This window comes from Phaeodactylum tricornutum, chromosome 5 (genome assembly GCF_000150955.2).
Source record: "Phaeodactylum tricornutum CCAP 1055/1 chromosome 5, whole genome shotgun sequence".
Lineage (NCBI taxonomy): Eukaryota > Bacillariophyta > Bacillariophyceae > Surirellales > Neidiaceae > Phaeodactylum > Phaeodactylum tricornutum.
In genome coordinates, this window is record NC_011673.1 from 489,638 (window position 1) to 511,433 (window position 21,796).

A 21,796-nucleotide genomic window follows, 5' to 3' on the forward strand; every position below is an offset into this window, starting at 1 on the left:
GAAGATGACGAGGCCCTCTGCAAACACTTGCTGTCCCGGAAATTCTGCTTCTTGCCCGCAGTTGGAAGACGGCACAAAATGTGAATCAGATTTGCCGGCCACGGCGCCAGCGCAGCAGCAGTTGGAGTGCGACTCTCACAGCTTGATTTTGGTACAGAAGAATGACACAATCCGCACCAAAGGGTTAGCTCGACACAATTTTGGCCCGGCGTCGTCCCGTGATTGTATCGTATTTACTTCAGAGCGGCCCGGGAACCCAGCCTGTAAAATGAATCCGATTTCTGTCGAAGCGACCCAGCCATGGATTGAATTTATGCTACGCAAAGGCATTACGAACGTACTTGTCTTGTTGGATCCCTGGGAACTCGAAACGTATACAGAAATGAGTCTGGAAAATATTTACAAGCAAGCAGAGATCAAGTGTTTCTTCGAGCCTATGAAAGAAGAGGGGGCTTGCGATCGTATATTTCAAATTCTCTATGACGCTGAACAACGTGGTGAAAAGATTGTAGCCCATTGTACAGGTGGGTGTGGACGATCAGGCCGTATCGCTGCCGGTTGGATTATTTATAGATATGGTGTTTCTGTGGAAGAGGCGACAGACGAGGTGGTTCGCTGTGCTATTCGAAATAGTGTTTGCCGTAAGGGAAACTGTTATATGCTGGCCGAATGGCTGAATGCCCCGCACCTAAATTGCTGCTGATTGTGAGACGACCACTTTTCCTTCAACAATAGCTCCGTCTTTTTACGTCTAGTTCATAGAAGAAACAGTGCTTGTGTAGCGCCACTCTGTGTATTTTTATCGAATTTATGGAAGTTCAAACCCTAGGAATCCTTTTTCGGCGCAGTCTCGCAACAGGCCATTATGCGTTGGACAAGCGTCATCGCCTAGATCGAAAAAGTATTGGTTACGCCATTGGAACTCCTTGACTGCACACGGGAAGTCAGCGACGACATCAGTGTAAGCAGCCAGTCGCGCCATTGTACCATCAGGGAATTCAATACCTTCTTTGGCACACACAGCTGCAGTGAGTTCGTTTACGACGGCTTCCACAATATCTCTATATTCTTCACTAGCCTGGCCGACTGATTTACATTCTTTCGCAGTTCCAACAAGCATGTACGTGGATATCCAACTGAATAAGGGGACAAAGGAGTTAGCTAATCCATTTTGGTCAAAATCAAAAATATGACCTTTTTTCCTACAGTGACCGACTTACATCAGCTTTTCAAACATTGCGGGCCGATAACTTTTCGGTGAAACAACATTGCATTTCAAGTCCAAAGATGCCAGTCTGTCGGCAAAGGCTTGAGCGTGAATGCCTGTGGCAGCTGTCAACCCCTCAGGGTTGACGGATGTGACACCATCAACGGCCTTGGCCTCCATGCTGGCCTTAGAGAGATACAAAAGGACTTGTGTGTTGCCCAAAAGACCTTTGGAGTCCAGAAACTTATCGAGGTATCCGTTCTGCATAAAAACTAGATCCTTTCTCCGATTTTCGGGACACTTTTCGACAATGCTCTCTAAAGAATCGTTGCGGGTTGCAATTAGAATGGAGCCCTTACCTTCACTATCGATACTATCTTCGCGGCCCGATACCTTACACTTTCCAGCTTCCGCTAGAAGAGCGCCAATCCGCCCGGAACCAATAATTTCGGAAAACGGGACTTGTCCTCCGGAAGAAGCATCATCGCCAGCGCTGACATTGCCTCCCCGCTTGCCAAGCCATTGTTTTTTGCGCTCGCGCTTGTCGGCGGCTCGAGAACCCATCACCTTAACTGAGACGCGTTTCATGTGATTGGAGAGCCATGCATCGGAAGTGACGATTATCGAAAGTACGGCAAAAAGCACCGCTTGGTGTCTCATTGTCGGTCCCATTGGATGCTTTGTTGTGTGTCTATCAAGAATCATTCACTGACAGAGAAACAACAAACGAAAACACAAATGTGACGTCTGTTATTTTTCACTATTAACTGTAAAATTTATAGTTGGCTGTACTTCCAAAAAAATGTTTCTCCGGGTTTTCATGTTTACCTCTTTTCTCCTTACTGATTTTCGCTATGCTAATGCAAGTCCTTTTCTGCCCAGATCGTTTGAACACCAGGCGCTTCTCGTCATCGACTGTCGTTGTTGTCGGTCCTGAAGGTGTGTTACCTGCATCTAGTGTACTCAAGTCTACCAAAAGGCCTTTTATTGTATCGTATGTGTCTTTGAAATGCTAAAGAAGAGAAAGGACGATACTTATGGACCGTGAAACGATATTTTCTTGATGCTCTTGAAGGTTTTTTGTCCGCTGTCTTTTGATGGCAAGCATGGCTTTCACATTGTTTTACGATCTTCCTGTCGAGTTTCTGCGTGAAATAATGGGTAGCAACTGGGAGTGTGTGTACTTGAGGAATTAAATTGGTGCTTCAGTTCTCTCACTTTTTGTTTCTTCTACTCGCAGTATATATCATGCCGAAGCAAATTACAGATATTCGTGATTTTCTGCAAAAGGCTCGTCGCGCCGATGCCAAGCTGGTAAAGATCCGTAAGCGCGATTCTCAGACCAAGTTCAAGATCCGATGCTCTCGCCATCTGTATACTCTGGTCGTCACGGATGCTGAAAAGGCTGACAAGCTTACCCAAAGTCTACCACCGGGTCTCGAACGTAAAACAATCTAAAACTTCTTGAGCAAAGAGCCAAGGTTAGGGACACTCTTATGTACTCAAGATTCTTAACTAACGTCAAGTCTAAGTGACTGCCTTACTACTCCTTCCATACTTTCGTGAGTCAAGAAAACCCCTCGGTGTCATTCTAGAAAATCTAAAACTAAGTTGATCACTGTGGACATACTCTTTGCTCCAAAAGCAAATGCTCAGCGCTTTTCGGCTTACATCTATTGATATGTTGCCATTTGTGTGCTAACCCTAACACGCCTTCGATTTCAAATAGTGCCAAACCCTCTTTTCGATAAAAGTTGTCTGGTAGGATGTATGCTTATCGAAAACTTTTCTTAGCACTTCCTTCTAAGGAAGGCAGACCGGCCGCTTCAACGACCGACTTCGGCGCTAGTACAAGGGACACCAGGCCTCTTTGGACGCATTCTAGTTCAGATTATATCCAACTTAACGTCGAAGCCAAAGTCAAATTCTTTCTGGAGGGACTGATGAAGGACATGGGCTGCTTCATGTAGCTGTCAGTATGTCTTACAGTTTGGCCTCGAGGCTGTGAAGGAAGCTTTTTCGCTCTGCCGAATATAATCAATGTTCTTGGACAAGCTGGCAAATATCATTTTCTAATAGTATTGTTTTTGTCGTTTGTCCGCTGTCAGAAGCAATTGATATTTGGCCTCGTATATGGTAACACGACTCGCAGGCAATAAATTTCTACTGTGTAGAATGTACTGGATTCGTCGGCTTGAATGTGTGTGAAGAAAATACGATTCTCAACGTCTATGTATTTCGACGGGGCTTTGCAACGAGTCAACCCAGGCAGTCGCCTTTTCGACGGCGTGCAGCTTCCGCTTCCGCTTCTCCAAGCTCACAAAACAAAAGACTTACGACAGTAAGTGATGAACGCACTTTAATCATCAGAATACACAAAATGGCAAGATTGACGACTTTCATACGCGTATGGTTCATTGGCCTTCTTCTTGCAGAAAAGGCGAGCGCGCAGGAAAAGTGCTTCGACGCGCCTCCGCTGGAGATTGAGAACAAGCACTTCTTCACTCTGGATGGAGCCTTCGTCCCAATCAGAGGCATTGCGTACTACCCGCGGCCAAATGCGGGCCCAAATGACAAGAACAATATTGATTTCTATACAGAAGAGTATCGCCACATGTGGGAGCGCGACGTGTCTCGCTTGAGAGAACTTAACGTGAACGCAATCAGAATCTACGCGGTGGATCCAGGTAAAAACCACGATGCCTTCATGTGTGCCTGCAAAAGCGCTGGAATTTATGTCATTATTGGACTAGGTGCAAACTGTGCCAATTGCTCCATTACATCAGCGCCTGCTCCAGCGTGTTACCCACCAGAGCTCAAAACTCGGGGAGAGTTCATAATAAGTGTCTTCTCCAAATACACAAACGTGCTAGGCTTCAGCGCTGGGAACGAAGTAGGACTATTGTTTGACGCTCTGAATGAACCGGAACGGAACGGTCCTTGTCAAAAAAAATCCATTCGAGATATGAGGGCCTTTATCCAGAGCTGCTCTACCATGCGAAAAATTCCTGTTGGATTAGCTGTTGCGGACGTCGAGAGAGAGCTAAATGCCGCCTACTATGGCTGCCGAAGCGATCCAGATGATAACTTAGAAAACGCAGAGTGGTACGGAATCAATACCTATCAACACTGCAACTCGCTACAGACAAATCCGCAAGAGCTAACTGGCTTTCAAAATCTTCTGCGGGACTTTTCTCAAATTGGCCTCAGCATTCCTGTCGTGCTCGCCGAGTATGGATGTATCAATGAATCGTTTTTGACAACCGGCGGATTCGAAGACCAACGTACTTTCCTGCAAGTCGAGACTCTGTTCTCTCCTGTCTATTTACAAGAGTTTACCGGGGGGTTCGTGTTTGAATACTCGATTGAACGCGTAAATGCAATGTCTCCATGGCCTTTTGAAGAGTTTGGAAGTGGACGGTATGGTGTTGGCTACTTTGCGCCCGAAAACTGTGACGATATCAACATCACGTGCTCATACGTACCTACACCTGAGTTTGAAAACCTTTCTGCAGCTTACGCGGCAGTCTCTGTGAATACACCACCTGCCTCGTCCGCCCGGTCTGAGGTGACAGAGTGTCCCGAGCAATTTCCTGCACTCAGCAGCTTTGACTGGTCTTCTGATAGTGTTATTAGTCGGCAGTGCCCTCAACCAGTCACGGTATCCTGTCCAGTTGTTCCTGGCTGTGGTTCAACAATGTCACCGAATACAACCTTGACTGCAATTCCGACATCTCCCATTTCTGACAGTCCTTCCCAGATCCCCAGTACGTCTCTTCCCACGATATCTACAGCGCTACCGACTGCGTCTACAAGGGTTACAACCTCGCCGCAACCCACCGATGGAATCCCTCTCGATGCTCCTTCCGCTGCACCCAGCAATCGCACGCCAACTCAGAAGCCAGTACTTCGCTCCCTTCCTCCCTTTCCATCCAACTCGCTCACAGTCGGTTCTTCTGGCAAACAAAGAAATCATCTGGAATCCAGCTTTGCTTTTCTTTTGGTAGCCTGGTTTCTCTAGTAGTTTGCAAACAATAGGTCAAAAAATACAGATTTCCTATTAGCCCTATATCGCTTCCTGTTACACTGTCGATAAATAAGTTCGACCTAATAGGAAGATGCATTATTTAGGGTTTGCGAGTCGTGCGCGATTTTACATCGATTTTGCCTGGAAGACAGGAGAGACCTACCGTGTTGTTCATCCACATTTTAGAGCCGCTGTCGTCTCACTTCTGTCAACTGAAGGCGACTGTCTGTCATCTTTTCTCCTAGACATCTCGACATCGATCGTCTCTGCCGCCTGCTTCCTGCCTTTCTTCATCGCGTTCAAATTGCACCGTCGCTCCAAGGCTCAAATCGAGCAGCAAAAAAGTGCGCCGGGCGATCAGAGAGGCAGGTTCCACACGAAAGCAAAATGTCGGTTCCCGATCCGTCGATGCTCTCCAGCAAACGCGTGTTGTATGTTGGCGGTTTAGCCGACAGCGCTTCGGTACAAGTTGTGCGAGCTGCCTTCATTCCTTTTGGTGCCGTCAAGAGCCTTGATATTGTAAGTGGAGTACGATGTTGACCTAGTACTCTCTGCCTCATCCCGTTTCCTCAAGCATCATCTGAAAGCTAATATACATTATTTTTGAAAAGAGAAGCCCATGGACTACGTCTCGGGGAAACACAAGGGATTTGCTTTCGTCGAGCTCGGGGATCCCGACGACGTGACTGAAGCCATTTTTAACATGGACGGGGCCGAGCTGCTGGGACGGACACTTAAAGTGAGTTTGGCTCAGGCAAATCAGATTAGCAAGTTGTCGACCAACGAAGCCATTTGGAAAAGTGACGACTGGTTCCAGCAGCATGTTTCCGGAGGACAAGACGAGGAAGCGATAGCTGAACAACGAAGAAAAGAAGAGGATGCCAAAGCTTTGCAAGAGTTGTAGTTAGTTTGAATCATGCTATTAGCTTGCCGTTACCATTATATCGTCGTCACCGTCAACCGTTGCAATATCGTCTTCGCCTTCTTCGTCGATGGGGGCAACGGAAGGCGGTTGGCTAAACCTATGTTTCTTGTTGGGTTCAAAGTCTGAGGAAGTATTAATCGCGTTCGCGGTCCCACTTTCCCAATCTGTATCGTCGTGAGAATTTCCCGACATACGGTTTAGGTCCACAGAAGAGCGTCGTTGCTCAGAAAATGTGTAGTCTTCTTTTTCCGCGTCGTCTTCCTGTTCCTCTTCACTATCGTCGAAGTCATCCCAGTCTTCTACGTCCTCATCGCTCTGGTTCGCCGACGAAGCTGCCGTAATCAGGCCAAGTTTAATACGTTTCTGGATTTCCTGCTCCGATAGTGCTGCGAGACTGACTGAATCCCTTCGGTGCACGTACTGGTTTTTATACGCAGGTGACCTATTGATAACTTGTAGCTTGTCGTTGTCGACCAAGATACAACCCGCCATAGCGTTCGATCCTTGATTGTGATCTTGGCTGGTCGAAAAAACAGTAAACACCCGAGCCCCTTTGCTGATCGCGACACCCTCGGCGTGCGCTTCGTGTGCGCGCATTATGTAAGAAAAGTCCTGCTGCTGCAGAAAGTCTGTGACCGCTTTATTGCCGAAACAAATGGCGCCACCACCACGTAAAGAGTCGCCAAAGCCTGTTTCAAAATCGACCGTTGTCATTTCTTGGTCTTCCGAGGCGGGATCTGACCAAACACAATCGGAAGCAACCTGTTGGTAATCGTCGTCTTCGTGCTCGTAGGGAGGGTTGATACCGGCAACCCGAGGTACGGTCAGAATGTCTTGGATACGGGTCGTACTAGACGACACAGGGCGAGGAATACCGCCATGGACACAAAATATATCTTGGTCAATAACTGCCGCTAGCGGCAGACGGTCAAAAACCTGATTGCAGGCCTCCCATAGGCGATATCCAAGATCGTCGCCGAATCGATTGCGGCACTGGTAAATGAAAGAGCGCTCACCGTAGTGTTCTTCCCAACCATTGACGTCCCGAGTTTCATGGTTTCCCCGGAGCATGAACACTTTACCAGGAAGCTGGAGTTTCATGGCGAACAAGTATGCCACACATTCCAGGCAGTTCAACCCACGGTCGACATAGTCGCCAAGGAACAAAAAGTTTCCTGCAGTCAAGCTCATCCCTAGCCTCCATATATTATCGGAGAAGAAATGCAAATCTTCCAAGTTTCCGTGGATATCTCCGAATACGTACGCGGGGCTTTGCAAGAAAACTACTCGTGGTTCCCGTTCCAACATCTGCTTCACCTTCGACGCCAGCTTCAAGAGGTCTTTCGCAAACTCTTGTGAGTTGAGGTAATCCATATGTGCGGAGGGTCGTTGAAACATGTCCAAAATACGTTGTATCAGTGGCGGGTTACCCGAGTCGGGCTCGTTTGCTACAATGTTGTCCAACACCTGTCGTGTGGCAATGGAGGCAGTCCGTCCCATTTTCTCGCGACTTGATTGAATTGTACGTTTATTGGTGCTTGTCCGGACTTCTCGCACGTTAATTGCGTGCGGTGAAAGGGGGTGAAAACGTCTCTTTTGACCGCGATCGGCGGCTTGCAAGGCTGCCGAGAGCTGATGGGACAGACACTCGACGCGTTCCTGCAGTGTCGTGACTTCGGCATCCTTTTCTTCCATTCTTCGCTGGTAAATGAGATCTTTAGGGCTTTTGGAGATACTCATTCTGTACAATGCAGTCGTGCGATAGATCCCGTGGAAAACGTTTATTGGCCAAACGTTCCGGAATCACTCTTGTGGGATGATAGCGAGAAAGAATGGAAGCAAAAAACGAAACGTCGTTGCAACGCAACGTCTTTGTCATCCTTTTCGAGACCCGAAAACGTTAGGGATAGATGATGGTACTGTACCCTACGGCGCGGAGCGGTGAGCGAAGAAACTCATTACCGACATTGCTGGAAAATGGATAGCCCGTCGGTCTAGTACAAACACTTAAGTCGTACATGGCTAAAATATTCGAATGTGGAATTTTTAAAAGCGCGTGGGGTAGGTATTTTACAAAAACCCAGTCGGACTTCTACTACCGAACAGAGGGCAAATAGGAAGGAATGTAGGTAGAGATCACTGGTAAACTTTACAGAAGCTACCATTTGTAACACGGCTTAGCGTACGGGATAGCACAGCCTCTGTTGGTAGTTGGTCTTCCTATTGTTTTGTCTATAGTAGCATGGTCACAATGAAAACGATGGTCAGGAAGTTTGCGTAGATAGGAATATTGGAGTTAGAACTGGAGCATTTGCCAGCTTCTTCAGGAAGAACAGCGTCGAATTGTGGTACAGTCGCTCCTTGAGTACCGACCCAGCCGCATGTTTGTTTCATGTCCGCCTTGACATTGCAGCATTCCCAAGAAATCGTAATGTTTTCTCCTGCTTCGCAGGGACTGCACGAACTGCAAGCTTCGGAATTCATAGTCACGTCACACGTTAACGTGCCGTTTTTGTACTGGCCAGGAGTGTCAGTTCGGACTGTAATACAAGTATCCAGCGGGTCCTCCATTGTCGAAAAGCTCGTACAAGATTTGGTACTGTACGAGAGGGCGTCTCGGTCGACAAGGATAAGTACACTTTGCTTGTAACACGTCGAATTGTCAGCAGTACAAGTCTCTTCGTTAAAATCACAGGAAATCTCGGTGTCGCGGCGGTCGTAACGTTGACACGAACAAGACAAACGGCCGTTTGATGCAGCTTCATAGTCGGTGCAAACTCGGTCTGGATCTTGCTGCAGTTCACGAGCCCGCTTTTGAATATCACTGGCTACCTGAAGGGCTCTTTGAGTGGCGGCGTTCTGCAGAATGTAGTTTTCGGGAACCGAATGGGACGACACCCAGCTTGGCACGGGCATATTGGAGGCAGTACCCAACTGCGAATGACCCAGTACAGCAATAGTAAGAAGCACAACACACCCAATACTCATCATGGAGAAATCTAAATCCGGTACGGAGACGTCTTGGATTTACGGCTCCCAAAGTAACAAAGGGTGGATTTTTGTTTCTCTGTGCACCTATCACGCCATCGCTATCGAAATGGATGGGGGAAAGACATCATTGGCGGTCTTTTTTGAGACAAAATGGAATGCAATGACCCTTGATGTGTCGGATTTTCGTAAAGTCCGGGTTCACAGTCAGTGAGCGTTGGTTTATTTCCTAGGGTTAGGGCTTCTTCCGAAAACGAAGCCCAACATAAATGCAGCGATTGTTGTGGAAGTATGGATAGCAAACGAATAGTTTACTGTTAGCTTACAGCAAAGGACTCAAACACCGAAAAAGGAATTTACTTTTTCTTCTTGTTGAGCAAAGATTCGCCCGTTCCGAAGCGGTTGCCTTCATTCTTGCGCATCTCTTCCAGCGCTTCCTCACCTGGTGCGAGAAGTACCGGGATAGCAGCGGTCAATATCGCAAGAACACCAGCACCAACAGCCAATCCAATTGGAGCGTCTACAGCACCGTATTCATAGTCATCTTCGACCGCACGGACAATCAACGGGATGCCCACCGTCATTACGGCGGCCGTCGCCGATGCAATCTTGCGTTCTAATTGCGCTTTACTGACCGCCTCCAGCTTCATAGCGGGGCGTCGAGCTGTCAGCCTCGGAGAAAAACCGACAGTAACAGAAGCTAGAGCCGCAAGAAATAGAAGGATCAAGGACTTGGAGGGCGTCATGATGTTCTTTCGTTCGTTTCTGACACTACGTCTAAAGGATTTGTGGTGTCTGTCGCGCAAGCTGACCCATGAGATCTCTTTGCGAAGCATCCTCATGTCCTAGACAGTCGTCATTACAGCCGGGTTATCAACAGTTGCTGCGTTTGTGTACGACGTAATCGCGCGTCGGACAGACTCAAAATCTAATAATTATTAGACAAGTAACCGTTACTCGAAGCAAGAGCTACTGATGAGATTGTAAAGGGTGTCTGTCTAGTCAATAGAATATGCTAGTTTAAATGGAAAAAATCATTAATGTAAAGGATGTATAGACAATGCAAACAGAAATGCATCATCCTGTCTTACGCCAACCTGTAGCTTCGCTGACAATATACTGGTATTTACGTTGGTGCTCCCGAATGACGAGCGGCATCTGAACCTCATGAATCTTCTCGAACCCATTCGAGGCCATAATTTGGCGCAGGATGTCCTTCGAATAGATAGCTTCGTTTGTTACGGGGTCGTAAAATCCTCCTAGCCATTTGCCCCGGGGGGTGAACTCAGTCAACCACGAAAATGGCGTCACCATCACGACCACTCCACCGGGATTTATAATCTCTGGAAGTCCGGCGAGGCATGCCATTGGATCTGGGAGGCGGCAGAGTAAATTCGACATGACCACGCCATCATATGAGCCAAGAATTCCGTCTTCTTTCATATCGATGAGTCGGCAGGCGTCCCCTGTAAAGAACTGCACTTTGGAGCGCACCGAATCCGTCACACCATGTTCGTGGATAGCCTGAAGGTCTTCATATAGTTCAGCCTCCACGGGAACCCGAAACTTGATATTTTCTGCCGATTGCATTCGCTTGGCAGCGCTCACGAAAGATCCACTGAAATCAAAGGCGTCCACGTGATCGAAAGTCTTAGCAAGTTCAAAAGACGCCCCTCCAACAGCACAGCCAATATCCAATGCGCGATTGTTATTGAACTCGGGTTTCAGTGAGGACAGAAGACCTGCCACTCGTTGCGGGAAGCCAGTTCCATGGTTTGGAGAGTTGTCGTGAGGAAGGATCGGGGCAACGCCTTCCTTCTCGCCAGAATTAGGGTAATGAAGGCCAAGATACATATGCAAGCTGTCATCCGTCTCGTAAACATTGCCGCTGCCACTGCCGCTTCCTAATGAAGACTGTCTCGGCTTGGATTCTTCCTGCGCGACCGCGGCATCGCGTGCGGCAACTTGACCATCGAAATTTCCGGCAAAAAGGTGCGTAGCAGGAGCATCGTGATCTGATGCAACCAGACGGAAACCAGAATGTTGTAGGAAATGGGGTCGGAAATGGAATCGTGCAAAAACTGATGCCTCGTCGCCAGTACTTATAAAAGATCCCCCCACAATGATAGAGTGCTTGCCATCAAAACATGGAGTGGAAAAATCATCGTACACGTGGTGGACTTCAAATCCCTTTAAAGGGTTGAAGTGGTCTTCCGTCCATTCCCAGGCACTTCCGGTGGTATCACGGTGGCCAGTTTGGGACGGCTCAAAGAAATCGACGGGGTTTTGGCTAGAGAATGCCAGGTTCAAATTTGATCCAGCCGATCCTTTGGGAAACGCTTGCCCTGAAGTCACCATCACCTTATCCGCCGAAACGTCTCTACGAGCAGCCTCCAAGTTGTGATCGTGGTTTCGAATGATGTGATGCTCCGCTTCGGTGAGAATTCTATACGGTTTTGAAGTCGGAGATCCTTCTTTCTCGGTCTTCCATCGACAGAAGGCTTGCGCTTCGTAGTAATTTACATCAACAGGCCAACTCCACGGCATGGGAACGATCTTGAAAATGGTTCGCAACGAAAACTTATTGGACCCAGCGGGTCCTGCGGGCTCCCAAAAAAAAGGCCACTTAAGATTGCGATGACTGCGCCACGCCCAGCCGTCGTCGCACCAATACTCTCGATTTCGATAGCCACCATTGTCGACAAACTGCCAGTATTCTCCATTTGTGATCATGTGTTCACTAGCGAAGAATGGAGGCACATCCATATTGCGTTCACCGTACTCATTGTCCCATCCAAAGGAAGGAAAGTCGGCAGGCTTTCCGAGATCGACGGTTCCATTGTCCACGGCAATCATGCGGTTCGCGGGGTAATCCAAAGTTTCTATCGGATTGCTTGTGGGCGAGGCATCGTTGAAAGCCGACGGATGAATCGGAGGCCAATGCTGGGGTGTTTGGACCAAATGGTACGGCGTCTCACGGAACAAGACTGAACTCGTTTCCATATGGATCCGCTCGTGTTCGAAGCCCATGAACAATGCCCACATTGGATGATCCTGATCGACTTTCACTGGACCGTTCCTTTGATCAAGACTAGGATGATTCAAAATAGCGTCCACAACCGTTTTGTATACTTGCTGTCGATACTCGTGCACCTCCGAAACTGTGGGCCAAAGCATATCATTCTTGTTCATGTCATCCCAGAGCATTTCGTCTACACCGACTTCGAAGATGGACTCGAAATAGGCGTTCACAGGTTTGGGTAAGACTTTACTGACGCGGAGCTTGTTGATGTAGAGACAAGCAGTGTGTCCGTAGTAGAATATCTGGGGGTGGCGGAGACCGTGGACTGGCGGGCTGCAGTCCGGTGGGACGGTGAAATTAGACAACGGTCATACAAAACGAAACATCACCACACAACTCAAACTCACCGATAAAATCCTTCTTCTCCTTTGAGACCGGCAAACAATGTCTCGTAGAGCGTCCATGAGTTGTCAAAGTATTCTTTTGCAGCTTCACGGGTAACGGCCGACAGATTCGGAAGTGAAAGCGAGCGGATGGTGCCCGCTTGGTCGGCTCCTGGTTGGATATACAAATATAATTTAGATCCCTCTGAGTGAGCACAACTTCCGTTCGCGTGCGCGTGCAAGTTCGCCACAAGTTTTGGCAATTGCTCTTGTAAACTTACCAGGACATTGACTAGGGTGAATGCCCGTAAACCATTCGGCACTGCGCGGCCCGTTCAGCCATTCGTTGTCGTCGTTGCGATTGACGTTGATCATCCAGGCCTCATCGTGAGACTTGTTCAATCCTGCCTTGCTCAAAGCCGCGGCGGCTGCGGCGTGTCCCTGACTACGAAAGGTGAGATCCTCGTCATCCGAGTCTTCGAGTGCCGCTAGAGTAGATTTCGCACGCGTCGAAAACGCCCGGGCTCCAAACGCGGTCTCGCTACGGACCGACGCGAACGCCGAATGCGAGAGAGACCGCTGACGCGCCGTCGAAACTATCTTGCGGAGTGTCGTGCACACGGTACCCATACGGGCGGCTTGTGGAGAGAGCATCATGGTCGAGGAGGAGAGGCACGGCAAGGAATCGAATACAATGTAAGTTGTTTGATATCAGATATCGGATACACTATTGGCGTTTGACGCGTGCCGAAAGGAGAGGAATCTTGGTTTCGACGGAGGGGGCTCTGGTGATGTATCAATTACGTGGCGGACCGGACCGACTTACTGTTAATATCTACTAGAGAGGACCAGTGGACGGCTACCGGTGAACTCTGCACAAGCAGAAGGCCTTTTTCCTTGTTTTTGATTGGATCTAATGTGTCCGCTTATGCACCACCCAAATGATACTCGACTGACGATCGACAAACAGCGGAAAGCCAATAAATAGACAGTCGCACGAGCAAGTCGAATGATCGCACAGACAAAATGCCCGAGCATTTTCTGACTGTGAAATGATGCTTACGCTTGTTTCCAAGAGCTCTCTATATATCGATACTCCCATTTTGGTTTCTAATATTTGAAGTTTCTTCACATCAATTGTGTTTTTGACTGTAAACACGAAAAAATGTAGACGTCAAATTTCGGTAATAATTTCAGCGACTAGGAGCAACCTTATTTACATTTATCACGCATATGAATGCATTTAGCAAGCAAAGATTCTGTATTCTGCCTCACCATCTATTTCCAGATTTCAATATATATGAGCTTCACTTCCTCGGGCATTAGAGTTGAAACCGAATTAAAAAAAAACAAGCCTTAACATACGCTTCACGTGTTCCCGAATCAGAGAATTTGTACTAAGTTTTGTTTCGGCACTTTTGGGAGAACTCTATTATTTCCATTTACTGGCTAGCTAGGTGGTCTCCAACCGTGTCGGATGGGTCGATGGTGTGGAAGGAAGCTGCTTTCGGCAGCCCTTCCTGCCTACAGAGACCGTTTTGTCGGCACGTCCTTTGCCTTCGCTCCAGTGCTCCAAGCCCATTTGATCAGCAACATAGTGCACCAGTTTTCTTATCCGGCGTGGCAATCGAACAGGGAAAACAAAAGTGTGTTCCTTACTGTCCACATAAACCTGGATCTGTTCACGAATCGCTTCTTCCTCGTCCGACGTCCAATCTACGCAATTCATTAGCCTGTGGGGCTTCGAAGAGGAATTTCCTTCGCTCAATGGGATCAGTAAATGATCAATCGTGAGCTGGATATCCGCTTCACATTCGCTGTCGCGTGCTGTTTGTTTAAAGCTACAGCTGTCCCTCCAACCTAGTATAATATCGTTTTTGGGAGTTGCCTCCCAGGGTTCCATGCGGGTTAAGGCCGTACGGAAGCCAAAAGTTTCTTCCATAAACAGTCGGCGATCGGTCTCCAACAATGCTTTGGCAGTACGGCGAGCAGCGTTTCGGCTGGAGCGACATTCAGCAATGTTACTGTAGTCGGCCGCTTTGGCCAATTCGTTCCAATCTGATTCTTCATTCAAAAATTGGCAAAACTGGTTACTTTGGGGATACTTGATGGAGGGGTCATTGGCTCCAGTCGCTTGCCAAACGTACGGGTTTTTGCGTTCTCGATTGAGTTTACCGACACAGCATGGCGCAAACACAATAGCCTGCGCCTGAACGCATTTTCGAAGTGCCACATCGGTGGCTTCTCCACAAAGGTGCAAGGCTAACGCCATGTCAAATGGTTGATTAAAGCTTTCGACGGGCCCGTGAAATGAAAATAAATTTGGAATTGCTCGACACCGTCTCATACCATCAATAGAATCATCTGATAGCGGCAATCTAGTTGAGTCGTTGCCTTCGATTTGGCACAGTTCGGCCTTTTGATGCATCAACTCCAGAGAATGCTGGCCCAAATCGACAACAACGATTCGACAAGAGGGAAGCAAGAGAGCCAGGGGAATTGCCAGATGCCCCGATCCGCCACCAAAGTCCACAATTGTGTAAGATGCCGAGTTCTCCTCTTTTTTGTCCCGTTGTGTGGTCTTTGTTGTCGGTAACAGGGCCAAAACACAGCGAATCATGGAACGAATCTGGGCTTCCTTGCGCGTGGCGCGTTCTTTCTGGGCCAGCTGCCCTTCCAGTGTTCCCCAGACACGAGCCGCTGCCGGAAGAGTGTGGAACGGCCACGATTTTACGTCGAGATCACCGTTGGCAGGTTTGGCCGGCAGCAGCACGTATGAAGGTTGGATACAGGGGAGAATGTCCGCGACGACGCGCTCAAACTGCTTGAGGCGGACACCCTTGACCCCCTGTACTACCACATGGGCTGGTTTTGTTGGCGTCATTGCAGCATTTTACATTGGTTGTGTAACGTTGTAGCAGCGCCGATGCATCGAAGGCCGAATTTACAGTAACAGTATCCGGTCCAGAAATTTCTCCTCGTTGGATTTCCCATATTGCGGAGGGAAAACTTTATCTGCACATCCTGTGTCGTCGGATTTCTTATGGTTTATTAATCGACATCTCGAAGACACCGGTTCTAGAAACGTTACTTAATTGTTAGGGAAAACACGGGGTAGCCGTCGGGCTGGCTGATAGTGAGATTGCCGTCGGAGTCTTGCACAAGTACTCTGTCTGTGAGATGCATGCCTTTCCATCAACATAAAAAGAGTTGTTCCTACCAAAAATTACAATTAGAATTCATCTACCGCTGCATTACCTGCAAGCTATCGGCTCTACGCTGATTAAGTGATTCGGTGATTCCGCGGAATCGTTGTAACTAGCCAGTCTTGTGCTTTTTGTGGTTGGCGTCGCGGCTACAAACAGGGATTGCATCAAATTCTTTGTTTGACGCCGGAGTGTATACAATTTAGAAAAGATCTTTCCTCTGGCCTTATCCATAGAATGACTTCCGCCGGAGATTCTGGGATGCGAAAAAACGACAAGCCTTCGCTTCGTATGAATTTGTCGGCAGCGAATTTGTCCAAGACTGAAGTGGTTCCTTCGGTACCCGCTGCAAAGAAGCGAAGGTATGCGCCAATCGATCTCCCACTCAGTATGGCTTCGGTATCAGATGTGCGAGTGTTGCATCAGAAAACTTCGATGAGTTTTGCCCTCCAATCGAGTCTCAACCGCGAGGAAGCTACCTGGCATGCGCAGGGCACAACGACGCTCTTTCTTACAACGCCGCATCCACCAACCCAGCCACTTTCCGAGTCTTCAACAGTCCCCCTTGCTCTACATTTACGAGGTTCCTGCCAAGTGTCACAAGTACATGTTCAAACTCTAACTTGGACAAAAAATCAGCCCGAGCCAAAGCCGCAGACTCTGCGGACTTCCTATCATCACGTGGACCCGTTGCAGCACGTATTGGTCAAACCGCCATCGTCGTACACTTTCGAAGAGGATCACAAGAAAGAGTTTCGATTCGATGCTGATGCTCAGTCCTCGCGTGGTGCCGTCGGTATGACGTCAGCTCTTCGGGCTGCGAGTGTTGCGAGTAATCTTGGAGAGCTGCGAATCACGTTCGAGGCTTTGAATAGTAAAAGCGAGGAAACAACGATAGATGCAGTCCAAAGTTCGTGGCGACACCTATTGGAAGCTACCTCCAATGAAGGGGATGTTGTCCAACGCCTGAAATCCAGCTGGAATGGACGAGCTGGACAGCGTCGGAATCGCCGATTGAACTTAATAGCATCCTGTCTTGCTGCAGCATCGAATCAGAATCGTGCTTTTTGTGTTACAGTCCGATACAACATTGCGATTGAAAAGTCAATCGCACATCTAGGTGGGCTCCACGCATTGACAACGAATCGCACGCCTCATGTCTACACGACGGCCGGAGTCTACGGTGACCACGAGGGAACCCGATGTTGGCTACCCTGTGCAGATTCAGCAGCTGCTCATCACCGCACCTCCCACGAATTTCTTGTACATGTCACCGCAGGTATGACGCATGGCCTCGCGACGATGGGGCTGGGAGAAGACATGGGCTGTAGAGAAACTCTCCTGCATGACAGCTTTACGAAGACAGGGGCCAAAAGTATCCCGTCTCGAGCCGCAAATGAGTTTGGCGCACAGCATGTGAAGTTTTTGGAAGATCTCTCAGCCAAGAATACTGACAACTCTATTTCTCACTGGATTCCTCCGGAAGAGTCGCATACAGTAGCAATGGGAGATATTCAAGCGACGCATGTTTGGTGTTCTGGGACTTGGACGCCTGTTCCTGCCAGATCACTGGGGTTTTCTATCGGCCCTTTCCGTGTTCTAGAAGATCCCGAGTACTTTGAGGCTGCGGCGGAAGCAGAAGTAGATGATGATGAAAAGGGTCCCGACGAACTGATCGAGACAGCCCGCTCAAGCGGCGAAGGAATTCGACAGGCTTACTTTTGCCCCGTATTCGCCCGGAAGTTTATTCATCGCGATGCAAGCCGTGTCTTGCTTCCGGAGACTCAATTGGTGCTCGCCGACCTTTCATCCCGACAACGCGAAATTCTGAATCGATTGGACCAAAGTGTCTTATCGACAACCGTGGGTGTTCCTCACCGAGCCTTGTCATTGATGCGAGATGTGCTGGCCTTGCCGACCTACCGGACAGCCTCGTATACCCAAATTTGGATTCCAAACGCCCTTCATGGGGGTGTGACCAGTGGATCATTTCACTTCTGTCCCGAAGTGTTGGTCAATCCTTTTTTGGGTGGTGCCGTATTGGACTCAAGGATGCTGCCGCCCACAGGATCTCGGCTACCGTTTTATCAAGGGGGGCGAGTACTCCAATGTCTACAGGCACGATGTGCTATTCGCGGATGGATTGTCGCAAGTTTACCTTTAGGAGGAAAAGATGATGTTGGCGGGGGCTATATTTTTGCCTTGGCTGAAAGCTTGCTGATGAGCCTTTACGAGCGTGGCAATGGGGCTCATGGAGAAGGTATGGCTTTGATCGCGTATTGGTATTGTGTGAAATTGACTGATGACTTATCGTTCTTTTCGCGATTACAGGTGGAGGGAAAGGCGGCGTATTTTTTAGTAACCGTTACTCATTTGGAAGCGGGTTAAACAGTTCAAACCTAGACTTCCTTCCGGTTCAAAACATCGAAGACATGGATGTGGTCATTTCTGGTGTTGGTGCTGTACCAGTCGGTAAGCTTATTTCCTTCTAAAATTGAATCGACCAAACGCGAGTCTCACAGAATACGAATTTGCTCTAGTGGACGACCGACAAAACGATCAACTTTGGAGATCCGCAACGAACGGATCAGAGTCCCATACTTCATCCACGGATGAATTTAATGTGCGGCAACTTCTTTGCCGGGATGCGGTAGAAGCTTTGGAACGTGGGACGGACAAAGACAAGGCGGTCCCGAGCCCTTCGATGGGTTGGTTTGGGTCACACTTGTCACTCTCGTTTCTTTCAAGCAATGCTGCTTCCAGTAGCGATTTAGGCTGTGGCGGTGTGGAGTTGCTGCATCCCATCGGTGGGCTTGTGTACCGCGCTTTAAAATGTGAAGTATTTCGAGGCATCGTCGAAGGCAGAGCTGGTATCGCAAATTTTGTTCGGCTTATACGTGCATCGTTCATCGCTGCACATTTAGAGGACCTCGGTGAAAGCGAGCTCAAGTTAGCAAAAAAACGTGAAAAAGAAGTAAAGGACACTAACTCGAGCGTGGAAAAAGATGAAGTTGTACCAAAGGCGCCTTTCGTCGTTTGTGTGAACGAAATTCTAAAAAAGAAAGGTTTGTCGCACACTCTTTTTACTCGGGCCCTGCAAAACCTTTCTGGACGAGCGAAAGAACCACATCTTCTTGGAACACTAGTGGATGTGGAGCGACACGCGGAAGACCCTCGCACTCGTCGACCATTCGTGGAACCAGAAGGTTTTCCCAATTCGTTCGTTAGAGGTGCCTCGCTTCTGTATTGTCGGGTTGGAGTGCAGGTGGAACAAGCTCGAGACAGCACTGGTACCCAAGGACCAACGGTCGGAAAAGGTATACAAATGCAGGCCTATGCCGAGCCTGTTATTCCGGAAGGTGGATTAGCATTCAGTGGTCCCATCACTGTCCGTGTTATTGAGAACGAAGGGCAATTTCGTGAATATGTTAAAGATATTGTGGCCGATGGTAGTCGACGCGATTGGGGAACCACATTTCTGCATGCGAAGCCTGTAACGACGGTAAAGGCGCAGACCGCGGCAAGTGGGACGATCGAAGCATCGAGCAGAACTTCGAAAGAAGGATCAAAGTCGTTGGGTTCCGTTAGCAGCAGTATCTTTACAGACTCCTTTTTTCACAGCGGTGGATATCAGGCGATCGAGTTGATACGTTTGACAAATCTTTCACCCCTCTTGTGGGTTCGGGTAGATCCAATGGGTTTGTACGCTGGACGTATATCTGTCTGTCAGCCAGATGCTTGTTTAGCCGAGCAGCTTTTCCATGACGGCGATGCTGCTGCTCAGGTGGAAGCGATTCGTACACTCGCCGAGCGGCCAATCCGAATTCAGCCATCATCCAAGGTGAATGCTGTCTACGACGTTAGTGTTATGGAGCTACCGGTTCGAGTTCTTGGTGATTGTTTGCGCGGATCTCCAGCTCTACACAGCTCGCTTCCTCACACACCTGCAATACGGAGCCAAGCCGCCCTAGCAATTGCACAATGGCAAAACAACAAGGCTCCACCGTCAAAGGATTCAGTGGATGCAGACAGCTGGATAGGGATCAATTTACTATTGCACTACTTCCGTGAGCGGTTCTACAGCAACTCAATCATCATGCCAACTAAGTTCTCTCGCCTCGCGTTGAAGAAAAGTGATGTTGAAATGAATCAAGCTGCAGCTGCGAACGAGAGCGCGGGTGCGAATCAACCTACGTTTGACGATGCCTACGAATACCTCGACATACTTGAAGCCGGAGAGGAGCGAGCGGCAGCCTTGGAAGACGCCGATCAGGTTGAAATAGAGGAAGATGAAGAGTACAGGGTTCGATCAGCTGTTGTTACTGCGATTGCTTGTACCCGAGCTAAAGACGGTCTTACTCCGTCAATTGCGGTTGAATTCTTGGAGACAGTGCTGGAAGCAGAGGATGCATCAGTCGTTGGCCATCTGATTTATCCTGACGAAGAGTTGATGATTGAAAAGAATTTTCGAACGAAGAAGTACAAAACCGAGCTAAATGCGGACGATATAGAGGTTTCTACCAGCAATTACATATCCACTCCATCTCTGTCCTTTGTCTCGAGTGCAATGATTGCCGATGCACTCCTTGCAATGTGCCACATCAATGCTTCCCCTACTGTCTACACTGACCCAGCAACAGGGGGAAAAGTTGTTTCTTCTGGCCCTCATCCTGTATCCAAGCTTATTAAAATTGCAAGAGAATGGCTCGACTGGGAGAATTATAGGGAGAGCATCCGGAATGAACTAGCAATGGAAGACCGATCTGGCATTTCTGGAAACTGCTACGACAATATCGCAGCTTGCGCTGTTACTGCCCTTTCGACGCTGGCGATTCTTCGTCAGAGCACAACAGAAGGTGAACGGACCGTAAGCTCCCGTAATATTGGGAACGGAGAGAAAAACTCAGAAAGAAAGACAGAGGACATCGCCACAGCAAAATTTTACGTTGCCATGTTTGACGAGCACCCAGTCCACAATGACCCAACTCGAGCTGCCTGTGCACAGGCGATGTCGTGCATATGCTGTGCCACGGATAGGTTTGAGGATGAAAAGAAGCCTCCACTGGGTCTCCTCTCAGCTCTTGAGTTTCTTCTAGATCGAGTACTAGGTGAGTCGATTTATCTGTTGGAGCGGTTTCAATAGCGGTTTGCAGACCAATGAAGTTTATGTCGTTGGATGGCTCTTACATGATCTCTTACTTCCTGAACAAGACGATGAGGTCTCACCCTGTCTTAAACAGACGTTATGTTTAATTATGATGGATGCGTGTACCGGAAAAGTTTCGTCTATGCAGCGCGTAGGTGTAATTGGAGGTAGAAACGATCTCTTCGTAACGGCTGCCCGATATTTCAATGGGCCGTTGGGAGCAAGCCAAGGCAACGACAATGGAAGTGCGCTTCTAACTTCCGTCTCACCGTCGTCCTCTCCAGCAGCGAGCGCAGTTAACGATGGTGCGCGGAGAGGTCTGCGTCTTTTGAGTCGGGCCGGCCATCCGAGAGAAGCGTTGGGAGAGGAGATTGTTGTAAGAGTTGCTCGCTTTGCCACGCGACTTTGGCGAACAATCAATGGAGAGCCTGCTGAGGCACTGACCAGCGGTATCGTCCGATTGGGTCCTTCCCTGGGCGTATGCGCCTACGACGGCGCCTTGCGGTGCACACTTTTGTCGTTGTGGCAGTGGATATGGCCGCGCGGCTGCTTCGCAGTCCTGCAGGTCCAGGCTTGGAAGGCACACGAAGGGACGGACCGCTATTTTGGTCTCGGGGCACATCACGTAATGAAGATTACCGAAGATGAGAAGGTTGCCGCCACAGAGGAGGAGGAAGCATTGTCCGAGTTAAACAAGATAGTCAGTACTGAATTGGACCGTCAAGCATGGCGTGGTGAAATGTCTCGCAAGGCTTACGACATCTATAAATCTTCCAAAGGTACAGTCCATGACGTTGGGGCCTCTGAACAGGGCATCGGCCAACCTTTACCTCCAATTCAAAGGGATGCTGCATTTAAGCAAGGCGGCTGGGTTTCTTCTGCTGCCCAGCAA

General features: G+C 48.7%; 10 protein-coding genes across 10 annotated transcripts; 5 read left to right on the plus strand and 5 right to left on the minus strand.

The window, feature by feature from the left end:
• Positions 1 to 4: 4 nt before the first annotated feature.
• On the plus strand, positions 5 to 703 carry PHATRDRAFT_34403 (predicted protein; the record flags this gene model as incomplete). Its single annotated transcript, XM_002178749.1, has 1 exon — positions 5 to 703. One exon carries the CDS (start codon positions 5 to 7, stop codon positions 701 to 703), a length of 699 nt encoding a protein of 232 aa, XP_002178785.1.
• Positions 704 to 877: 174 nt separating this feature from the next.
• PHATRDRAFT_4550 (predicted protein) lies at positions 878 to 1,654 on the minus strand (the record flags this gene model as incomplete). Its single annotated transcript, XM_002178974.1, has 2 exons — positions 878 to 1,136; positions 1,221 to 1,654. Coding segments are annotated over 2 exons (693 nt in total), but the record flags the coding sequence as incomplete, so codon positions are not given.
• Positions 1,655 to 2,136: 482 nt separating this feature from the next.
• PHATRDRAFT_19413 (predicted protein) lies at positions 2,137 to 2,800 on the plus strand. Its single transcript, XM_002178750.1, has 2 exons — positions 2,137 to 2,146; positions 2,448 to 2,800. Exon 2 carries the CDS (start codon positions 2,456 to 2,458, stop codon positions 2,663 to 2,665), a length of 210 nt encoding a protein of 69 aa, XP_002178786.1. The 5' UTR covers positions 2,137 to 2,146; positions 2,448 to 2,455; the 3' UTR covers positions 2,666 to 2,800.
• Positions 2,801 to 3,540: 740 nt separating this feature from the next.
• PHATRDRAFT_44873 (predicted protein) lies at positions 3,541 to 5,273 on the plus strand. The gene has a single exon (XM_002178751.1). It carries the CDS (start codon positions 3,588 to 3,590, stop codon positions 5,226 to 5,228), a length of 1,641 nt encoding a protein of 546 aa, XP_002178787.1. The 5' UTR covers positions 3,541 to 3,587; the 3' UTR covers positions 5,229 to 5,273.
• Positions 5,274 to 5,642: 369 nt separating this feature from the next.
• On the plus strand, positions 5,643 to 6,006 carry PHATRDRAFT_11308 (predicted protein; the record flags this gene model as incomplete). The annotated part of the gene is made up of 2 exons (XM_002178752.1): positions 5,643 to 5,753; positions 5,851 to 6,006. Coding segments are annotated over 2 exons (267 nt in total), but the record flags the coding sequence as incomplete, so codon positions are not given.
• Positions 6,007 to 6,579: 573 nt separating this feature from the next.
• PHATRDRAFT_11477 (predicted protein) lies at positions 6,580 to 7,533 on the minus strand (the record flags this gene model as incomplete). Its single annotated transcript, XM_002178975.1, has 1 exon — positions 6,580 to 7,533. A coding segment is annotated over one exon (954 nt), but the record flags the coding sequence as incomplete, so codon positions are not given.
• An 858-nt stretch (positions 7,534 to 8,391) lies between these two features.
• On the minus strand, positions 8,392 to 9,893 carry PHATRDRAFT_44874 (predicted protein; the record flags this gene model as incomplete). The annotated part of the gene is made up of 1 exon (XM_002178976.1): positions 8,392 to 9,893. Exon 1 carries the CDS (start codon positions 9,148 to 9,150, stop codon positions 8,392 to 8,394), a length of 759 nt encoding a protein of 252 aa, XP_002179012.1. The 5' UTR covers positions 9,151 to 9,893.
• A 252-nt stretch (positions 9,894 to 10,145) lies between these two features.
• Positions 10,146 to 13,209, minus strand: cupD (predicted protein; the record flags this gene model as incomplete). Its single annotated transcript, XM_002178977.1, has 3 exons — positions 10,146 to 12,502; positions 12,577 to 12,724; positions 12,834 to 13,209. 3 exons carry the CDS (start codon positions 13,207 to 13,209, stop codon positions 10,225 to 10,227), a joined length of 2,802 nt encoding a protein of 933 aa, XP_002179013.1. The 3' UTR covers positions 10,146 to 10,224.
• Positions 13,210 to 14,005: 796 nt separating this feature from the next.
• PHATRDRAFT_44877 (predicted protein) lies at positions 14,006 to 15,467 on the minus strand (the record flags this gene model as incomplete). Its single annotated transcript, XM_002178978.1, has 1 exon — positions 14,006 to 15,467. Exon 1 carries the CDS (start codon positions 15,434 to 15,436, stop codon positions 14,006 to 14,008), a length of 1,431 nt encoding a protein of 476 aa, XP_002179014.1. The 5' UTR covers positions 15,437 to 15,467.
• A 305-nt stretch (positions 15,468 to 15,772) lies between these two features.
• Positions 15,773 to 21,762, plus strand: PHATRDRAFT_44878 (predicted protein; the record flags this gene model as incomplete). The annotated part of the gene is made up of 5 exons (XM_002178753.1): positions 15,773 to 18,018; positions 18,090 to 18,230; positions 18,281 to 20,866; positions 20,970 to 21,683; positions 21,716 to 21,762. Exons 1-5 carry the CDS (start codon positions 15,996 to 15,998, stop codon positions 21,760 to 21,762), a joined length of 5,511 nt encoding a protein of 1,836 aa, XP_002178789.1. The 5' UTR covers positions 15,773 to 15,995.
• Positions 21,763 to 21,796: the final 34 nt, after the last annotated feature.